General features: G+C 29.4%; 1 protein-coding gene across 1 annotated transcript in view; it reads right to left on the bottom strand.

Moving 5' to 3' along the window:
- Positions 1–7,338, bottom strand: part of LOC106681058 (mitochondrial-processing peptidase subunit alpha) — a 28,569-nt gene extending 21,231 nt beyond the window's left edge. The window contains exons 1-5 of the mRNA XM_014421183.3: positions 7,139–7,338; positions 6,817–7,034; positions 6,667–6,746; positions 4,151–4,233; positions 2,882–2,984 (exon numbers count right to left, since the gene is read on the bottom strand). Coding sequence (XP_014276669.1) covers positions 2,882–2,984; positions 4,151–4,233; positions 6,667–6,746; positions 6,817–7,034; positions 7,139–7,200 — 546 coding nt within the window. The 5' untranslated portion in view covers positions 7,201–7,338. The remainder of the gene's footprint in view (positions 1–2,881; positions 2,985–4,150; positions 4,234–6,666; positions 6,747–6,816; positions 7,035–7,138) is intronic.
- Positions 7,339–10,193: the final 2,855 nt, after the last annotated feature.

Raw genomic sequence — 10,193 nt, 5'->3', positions numbered from 1 at the left:
TATAATAATAATAAAACAGAATTTAAGATAATTCAAACAGAAATAGAAGAAAAAACAACAAAATACGATGTTACAAGACTTCAATTGTTTTGGTTGGCTGTTGCTCGTCAAAGACGGACTGTCTGAACCATCAGCAAGGATGATATATTAATGTCAAAGTAATTGAATAAAAAAAAAATTATATAAGAAAATGAATTAATTTCCCTAAAATATTTTAATAACCTTTAAAAAATAAACCACTAAACAAATTTTTTCTTTGTATTACACACCACGTTCCTTTATCTGGAAGGTTAAAACTTAATAATATATTCTTTAGTGACTAATACTTGGCATAGGTTTTTGTTTTTTAAATATTAACATGAACTCCAATTTTTTTTTTTAGTTTTCCTCCTATTAAAAATGAGTGACATAAATCAACGCTTTGGAGTACCCATCTAGCTTTGAAGTTCTCTTCAAATTAGAGAAGAAAAAAAAAATACCTAAGGAAAATACGTACCAATTTATGTTATACAGTAAAATGAAGTTGAAGGTGTTGCAGGTTAATCGATTTCAAATTTTATACAGATTGGCACCATTCAAAAGTAATAAAAACTCACTAACTCTAATTTGATTTTGACTTTTTATTGACCCACAGAGTCTGAGAGTTTGTCATTGTTTGAATTTAAGGGCAAAAAAAGTTGGACGGTTATCACTGCCATCTATATATGCCAATCATATATAATTTATTATATACAACTCAGATTCAAATCTATGTAAATAATCTGATGGATTTGTTAATATTCTCCTCATTGTCAATTGTTAAATAAATGGAAAGGGAAGAAATCCACGAAGAAAACTACGGCCTGATACATGAAAAATTATCCACCATTATTAACAAGCCTCAAGGAAATTTTTTCAATATTTTGTACGTAATAGACAGATTGGATGATTTGAAAAAATATGTAAGGGATTCGGCCAAAGTAACCTTAAAAAGAGGTTAAATATATTTATAGTTATATGACAACAATGAATAGAAGAAATAATTTATGTTGAATGCATATTTATAATATAATTAAAAATTTTGACTCATTTTTCATAAATTAATTTATAATTAAAAAAGATAAAGCCAATTTTTTTGATGAAATGATTAAAAATATTTTGAACATGGAAATTGAAAAAACAAACAGGGTTAAAAATCTCATAAATGAAAAAATTAATATAATTATAAAAAATTTACAAAGTAAATATAATGATATAACTAATATCAGTATAAAGTGTGTGAAAAGAAAATTAATGAAATAGTACAAAATAATTATAATTACACTGCAATATAAAACAGAAAATAGATAGAAAAATAAGACCTAAGATTGATATATCAACAATGAATATAATGGTTAAAACAATTTTATAAGCAGTCAAAATAAAACAAAAATAGTTAACAACTATTTATTTGCTGATGTTTCGCCCCACTTTGTAGAGCTTCATCAGGACTGTTCCAGTTGAGAGATTTCGAAACAAAAACTAAGGGGCTCTAAAAAAGGACTGTTTCGAAATCTCTCAACTAAACCTAAATCTCCTGACTGCACCCCTGACCATCTCCTTCATAATTTGAAATAATATGGTCAATAATTTATACATATAATAATTTATTTTAAATTTCAGATTTTTATAAAATTTGTTATTTAAGCCCTACTTAATTATTTAAATCAGAATAAGACCTAGCTGATTATAAAGACCATTTGATTGTACACTGATATGGCGAGATTACTCGTTAGTCGTTTTCGGAAAAAAAAAAAATGAAAATCGATTCTATAAAGTGGCACTTCCAGTCAGTTAATTTTATCGAAAAAGTTGCTGTCACATCCCAGACTATAACCCACCTCGAACATGTAAATTAAGTATCGTACGACTTTTCATTTTTGAGCTAGGCTGTTTAAACAAAAACAGCGACCATTTTGCGAAACTAGGTTTTTTGTACTTGGGGAACCTCAAAAGATGTATTTTTGTTGAAAACTCGAATTCGAAATTTTACATAATCATAATACCTCCCCTATATATTCCATACATAAGTAAGTGAAAGTAGGAGGACATCACGAAGAACGGAACCGGCGTTGGATGACAAGCCCAAAAGGTGCTACCTTAAGGAAATATTTCCCCACCTTTCGGTCACGGATGGAAGCAAAGTGGGTCCTCCCAGACTACTGGCTCTCCCAATTTCTCACGGGGCATGGGGGATTTCAAGGCAAGCTTCATGGCCACGGGATGGATATCGACCCCTTATGCTCTAGTTGTGGCGTTCCAGAGACTGCCGAGCACATCATCATAGACGCCTTTGATGCGGGCCAGATTGCTGAGGGAAACCAGACTCTACACCCTCACAGACAACAACTTCCCTCAGCTAGTAAGCAAAGAAAACTACCCGTATTACAAAGAATTTGTATACGGGTGGAAAACAATTATTGGACCAAGGCACTTCAATATTCGTTAAAGAAGAAGACCAGCCTCTGGAATGCCTGCAGACAAAAGACGCACAGAAGACTGAACCCTAAGACTGAAACCTTTATAGGTTTCATATAGTTTTTATATGAACACTGTATATGAATCATTAAAATTGTAAATTGATTTATTAGCAGTAGTTTGATGATGGATATGTAACATCCACTGCTGCATACCTGTATTGCTTAAAGGCAGGGGAAGGGGGAAATAAATAAATAAACAAAATAAAGTAAGTTAAAGTAAACAAAACTTTTGTCTGATATATCAATACTAAAGCAAAGCAGTTACTTTATAGAAATAAAAAAAATTAAATAAAAATGAAAGTCAACTTTTTTCAATACATAAAATCTTACAAACTATTTTAAGGCAATTAAAAGAAAAATAAGTTATGAAATAAAAAAAATACCTCCTGATGAGTAACAAGTGGTTGAAGAATTACTTCACTCAGAATATTTACTACAGAATCATATCCTCTCCTGTCAGCTGAGCTCGCGTAGATAAATGTATCTCTTGATAAAAAAAAATTAAAAAAATTACAGAAACATTTAAAATTTACAATTATAAATATTGAAAATTCAGGGTACTAGTCCATTACAAGAGCCATGCCTGCATAATACGTTCAAGAAGAGTTATGAATAAATTAGTTGCAATAAAAACTACAAGTTACAATTGTCATGGAAATTACAATGGTTCATGAGTATACGTGGGCGTGGCGTGTACACGACTGTTTCTAATTTTGTCCCATCAAACAACTTAACCTATGTTGTTGGTACATTTTAATGACTATATTCACAAGTTGCTAGAAAGGAATACTCTCAAAATATTCTTGAAGGCACACACAATTTAGTTTTATCAATGGTTTATTAATACATTGTTTCTATGACAATTTATTGTTTATTATGGTTACTAAGAGGCTAGTATTTATTATTGTATGCATTGAAAGCACAGTAATAGTAACCCACAAAGTCTATAAACTACTATTATAGAAGAATAAAACCGAATCTATGGGCCATTCTATTTATAAAAAAAAATAGAATTATATTTCTTTTGCATGTCTTGTAAAATTTCAATTTTTGCAGTTATGCTATTATACTGCTGGAGAGCTATATGTTACCACATTAAATTTGGAATTATTTCAATTGGTTTTCACTTTATTAATTGAATTACAAGAAACTGAATTATTCATATTGATTTGTTAGAATCACAATCTTCACAAATTAAACACCTAGATTAATAGAAATAATTATTGAAATAGATATTTTAATATTTAACTATAGTACCTAAATGATTTTTTTATTAAACTGTTATTAACAAACTCAGAGATGATAATACAGCAATAGAATCAGTCAAAAAATTTTTAAAATCAAATAATATCACATATAAGATATTTAACTTAAAAATGAATCAAGACAACTATGAAACATTTTTATTTAGTAAACTAATAACAACAAAAGAAAAGAAAAAGTTATGAGTACATATATAAAATATTTATTGACTAGCAGATCACTAAATGGCTCAAAATCCAAAAGCAAGTATTGGCTAATATATAAATCAGTATGTATAAGAAATAATAATGAAAATAATGATACATTGGTAAAATAAATAAATAACTTTAACAAATAAGTATTACATCAATAAACGAAAAAGAAAGAACTAACTTGAAATATCTACTCACCTTGAGGCTAGGCAGTCACAAATCCCACCATGTTTTTCTAAATAATGCAAGATGCTATCTTTGCTTTTAAACTTGATAGTTGACTAAAATTAAAAAAAAAAATCAAAAGTTTCTAAGATTAGTACTGAAAATGGTCCTTTTACTCTAGATAACTACCACCTGCTATTTCAATGAACAGTTGGTAGGTTTCAAACTTACAGAAAATACTTAATATTATTTTAAAACAAATATATCACTCCTTCGCTTTGATAGTGGCACATTTTAATAAACAAAATATTTTGATTTTATTTCGAATTGGATGACCTGGTAAATATAATTCAGGTTACAGCATTGTAGTTGTAGCAAAGGTCATGGGATTTAGTAACAAACTGACCCCTAAAATATTAATAAACACGGAAGTGGTAGCGGCAGCGAAACTTCGGGTTCGCTAAGCCTTTAGTATTATTATTATTATTAGAATTGGATGTATATGATTAAGGTTACTTTCTCTACCTGGGTTTTCCTACAGACTCTCCAAAAGTTATTATGGTTGACACAAAGCAATCCCACAATACAGTTCAATCTATTGCAGTGGTTTCCAAATTTGTTTTTGCCATGAAACCTTTTGGGGCTAACAATTTTTTATAGCACCCTTGTCCTGAAAAAAAATTCTTAACATCCTTGTCGAGCTAATAAAACATAAAAATTCTGCCACAATCATCATTAGAGCGGTTGAGTATGTAGGAAGATAAGAAAAAAAACAATACAAAGTAAATGCTAGTGTTGTGGCCACTGTACTAAAGAAAAAATATATATATTTTTTTTATTTGTTATAAACGTGGTAGTAAATATAGTCATATATACTTGTATACAGTGGCACACTTTACTATAATTACGTAATTATTCAGTGAAGATGAGATGCTGAGTTCAACAAAAAATCGTGAGTGCAACACTCCAAAGCATAACTCATTTTTTTTTTTTATTTCAGGATAATTACTTTTTTTTTTGCATTAAAATTTTCTTTTAAATAATACTTTTAAGAAATATTTTATTTTAAGTTGTTTCTTTTTTTTTTTTTTAATTTCTTTTATTAATTTGCATAACGTAGAGATCCATCCTTTGTTTTGATTTTCATGCTGTTATTTGGAACTTTTTTTGTTAACTAATTAAATAAAAGCTTATTTATTATTATTTTTTTTCTTTTATTTAATACTGGCCAGCAGTCTTGGCACGTTTATTTTTGAACCCCCTCTGCCGCTGTTATAATTCTAATTTTTTTATTTTTCAATTTCTTCAGAAACTACCATTCACTTGCAGCACCCCTGGCATATCCTAGGGGTATCAGACAGTAACCTCTGATTTATGGGAGTACATCAAATACAAAATTAGAAAAAAAAAAACCTTTTAATCCAAATATGCTACTATTAATGCAAAGCAGTGATATTGAATTTGATTGCATGTATTGTTGATATAATAAGTTAAATTATGATAAAAATAGGTGATTGGCTAAGATAAAACTTGACAAAGGCATTATAGCCTGCAACTGTTTGATAACTATATTAGCTGTGATATTATAAATAAGATCCTCGAGAATGGCTAGAATGGTCGAAACATAGGAATTACAAGAAAATAAAAATTGTGAGAATTAAAGTCTATATTGAAGTGTGAAAAGTGTCTACACAGACTATTATAACTGATGAACAAACCTGTTTCATTAATTATATATAAATAAATGCATTTAAAATTTCAATTTACTTTATATTATATTGAATATTTAAAGCTACTTCATCGAAACAATGAATAGGTTTCAAAACGTGTTTTAATGAACAATGCTGTTATCCACATTTATAGAGAATTCATATTTTTACAATAAAATAAACTTTTTAAAATATTAAATCCCCAAAAAAACTGATCCTTATTTATAATAAAACTTACAAATTAAAAATAAATTTTGGTAAAAGGTAGTAGACCAAATAAAGTACATTGTAGGAAGATAGTCTGAGTGGCAAATAATAATGGCACAAAATAGTAAAAAAACTATTTAATGTTAACCAACATTAGAATAAATAAACTGAGAGAGTACACAAATAATATTTTTTAAAACAAGGAGACAAATTATGTTACAAAAAAATATATAAATGAATAGAGAACTAATAAATAATAGCTACAGTCATAAGCGATAGAATTATAATCTGTTCATCATATACACCTACATTTTACCATATTAGTTACTAATTCTAATAAGTACTGTTATACTATGTATTTCTCTATTTCCATAATTATAATGCTATCACACATGATTGTACCTGTTATTAATTAGTTCCCTATTCATTTGTATTTATATTTCTGTATTTTTCTATCTAAATATGAAATAAATATCTTTTTTTACTCTCTTTGTTATTTATTCCAAGTTTCTTGTCACATTTTACACTGTTTGTATGTTTTCATTAAGCTCATTTGTTTTGAACCATTATTAGCTGCCACCCGGACAAACTTACTACAAAAATAAATATCAATATTAAAAATAAATTACTTACATGAAAAGCAATTTTCTCTAAGAAATGGGAAATCCCGCTTGGATAAGCAACTTCAAACCTAGGTCCGGATTCAATGATGACTAAAACATAATACAATAAATGAATATGGTTGAATCGTAACTAAATGTTGTCTCATGAAAAATAGTTAACCTCCAATGGTGCAAAATTGTCCAAATCTATTCTCCGAAGCGACCCGTAATCCATTGGGCAAGGTGGTAACTTCTGTGACATTATCCTCTTCCCTTGTAGTTGCATATCTGGCTTTTTTCAAACCTGGTAGAGGTGTTGATAAGGGTGGTTGTTCAAATGAATTTTTCAGAGGGTCAGAAGACTTTGAAGATTCATGTCTTACAAGCAATGGTTGACACCTGTTTAATAATGAAACTACATATAACTTAATTCACAGATGATAATCATAGAATGATAATGATGTAATTTGGCAAAAGAGATATGTCAAACTAACGAAAACTACCTTTTACTTCTTAACAAGGTTTTTCCCAACTCTCGAACACATGTTTCCACACCCCCAATCATCACAAATGACCTTCTACCTGTACGTGCAAGAAAATTACTATAAAATACGGGAATTTGACCAAATCATGGAAAATTGATAACTCCGGGATAGTCAATCCGATGTTATTTAGCCTTAGGGATGAATCAGGTTATGTTAGGTCACATGTTAACAGTTCAAGGTCTTCATTGATTCATTTACTAAATTAGTAGTTAAGTTCATTTAATAACAAATAAAATGTGGATTTTCACAATATTAAAATGTCTCAAACTGTCCAAAAAAGACGTAACCAATACCTCAGTAGTTACATAGTAGCCCCCCCCCCCTATTTCAAATTTGTATTATTGTCATTAAGTGAAATCTTATCGTATTATTAACCATATTTTTCTCATTAAATAACTAAAATTTAAATCTTTAATGAGATAATCTTCAAAGACCATGAAATAAAAATTAGGAAGTATTTTGTTTGATTTTTAAATAGATAAATGAGTAAATAAATGTGAAAATATTGTCATATAGCCTGAGGTGTTTTGTGTTATTTACATATGTAGAATACCACTATGGTAACACAATGAAAATCATTATCTCTGTTGTTACAAGTTGTTTTTAACCATTTATTTCTCATTTCCATTGAACGAATCTTTATTTTCTCTAATCCTTTTTCGGTAGCACGAGGATTATTATTTTACTCTCTCATATTTAATAAATTATTTAATACGAAGTCTCTAGAATTAGAGACATACTGGAAGACCGATGATTGACCGTGTGTATGAAAGGAAGATGGAAGATTTAATAGAGCCAACGTTTCGGCCAGAATTTCTAACATTCATCAGGACTAAGAACAAAAAACAAGATCTCAACCAATGAATAAAAGAATGATAGAAAATAGCAAGCATTATGAATACATAAATAGTTTAAGTATTATGAGAAGAGATAATACATATGAGGGGAAGATGGTTCTTCTCATACAACCTTTATCTTCTATAATATTTAAACTATTCATACCTCCCATATTTATTCATAATGTTAGCTATTTTCTAATCATTCTATATATCCTTTTATTCATTGGTTATTGTCTTGTTTTTTGTTCTTAGGTCTGATGAAGGCTGGAAATTCTGGTAGAAATGTTGGCACTAATAAATAAGTTTTTGCTTATGTGTGTTCTTCTCTGACTACCCTAGTACAATGGCTAAGACACAGAAATAATTTTGGAACTTAATGTTCATCAAAATAAGTTGAGGGATTAGCTTCTGAAAAGAGCTCAAAAACAACTAGACATTTTTTTTTTAAATATCTTTATTGAAATTTACAACAGTAATAACACATTCAGTAAATATGGAGTGATACAGGTGTGTAGAGAAACTACCCATTGGTAGTATTCTAATGACGTTTTTACATTAGCATGTCTCCTGGCCATCTTCTTTTCAGGGCCTCAGAGCATTGTCTTGAATAGAAGAGAAAGTAAGGTTAGAAACTAGTGGGTTTGGGTGGTTAAGGAGTTCTTAATGAAAGGAATGATATCTGGTTCGGGCTAGATCGGTTACAGATGGAACATTAAGGTCTTTATGTATGATTTTATTTGTAACAAAGTAAGGAGCATTGAGGATTTTATAAGAGTTTTGGATTGTAAGGATTGTATACGAGAAAACTTCAAAGGTTTAGTGGAGTCACCGTTCATTTCTGTATGTCCAGATTGGCCTTATTACAGCCTTGTCGATCAGTCTTTTGTAATGAATTGGAAGTTTAGACTGTTTGTCCAGTATGTGTTGTAATAGTAGAAATCGATGTGCAGTCTTATGTGAGGATTCAAGGTTAGTCATTTGTCCAGATGTAGTCCAAGGTAGCGGATCTGTTCGAAGGGTAAGAGCAACATTATTAAAGGAAACTGTAGGGCAGTTGGTAGGTTTACGATGAAGTGTAAAGGTGATTTGATAGGATTGAATCAGTGAAACGTATAATTAAATAAGAATTACAAAAAGGTTATAGACAATTAGGGAAAACAGAAATAATAAAAAATAAAAAATTTACATCATAATTAGCAACACTTTAGTTAAATTTTATTTTTGTTATCTATTTACTTACTTTGTTACTTCATTTAAGTGTTTATATCGTTTTTAGCCCTGATGAATCTCTGTAATGTGGGGTAAAACAATGTCACATACTGCACTCTTTCATTATTACACACAGTTAATCAACGAACTTCCAAGAATAAGATATGTATAGACTCAACAACAGCTGCAGGGAGGAAGTTGCTCTAACCCGCTTGAGAATAGGTCATACTCTCTTCATGCATTCTCACCTGATCAGAAAACTGCCACCTCCAACGTGCAAATATTGTCAGTCCATTCTCATGATTGAACATATTTTGAAGAATGTACTCACTATTTGCCAACAATAAACAGGATAGGACTGACCCCAAATTTATCAGAAGCTCTCACAGATGAGGAAGCTAAAATTACATTAGTGTTTACATTTTTAAAAGCACATCGTCTTCTTTCTAAATTATAACACCTCTTTGATTTTTTTTAATTTATTATTTTTATTTTATTTATTATTAATTTTTATATAATTTTTAGCGTGCCATAGGCACTGATGACTAGAGGGTTTTACGCCTTTAAGCAACAATAAACAAACAAACAAGATATGTATAGACAAAAATACCATTTCAATAATATTCTTATTTCTATTTTACAGCTTTGAACTTTTAAGTTTTAAATGTATTGAAAACCACTGAGGTTAATTCTCTGTCATGTTCATCAAGAGTTTTGCTGCCATGGAGTTATATTTGCAATTTACATCAATTATGCATAAGTTATATTATGATAATAGTAAAGAAAACACAAAGGAACTAACAGCTCAGAAATTAATTAAAATTTATCACTTAAAATATTATTCTGAAGTTCATTGTTTAAAATCAATAGAATGGAATTGTTTCATGGTTCGTAGATTTTATTGGAATTTTTCCTCTAGGCTGTTTATAAACTATGTTTTAGTATTTGTTTAGAAATGACGAAAT

Source organism: Halyomorpha halys, unplaced genomic scaffold (assembly GCF_000696795.3).
Source record: "Halyomorpha halys isolate HHAL.00 unplaced genomic scaffold, Hhal_1.1 Scaffold306.1, whole genome shotgun sequence".
NCBI lineage: Eukaryota > Metazoa > Arthropoda > Insecta > Hemiptera > Pentatomidae > Halyomorpha > Halyomorpha halys.
This window is presented reverse-complemented; position numbering and strand designations above follow the sequence as displayed.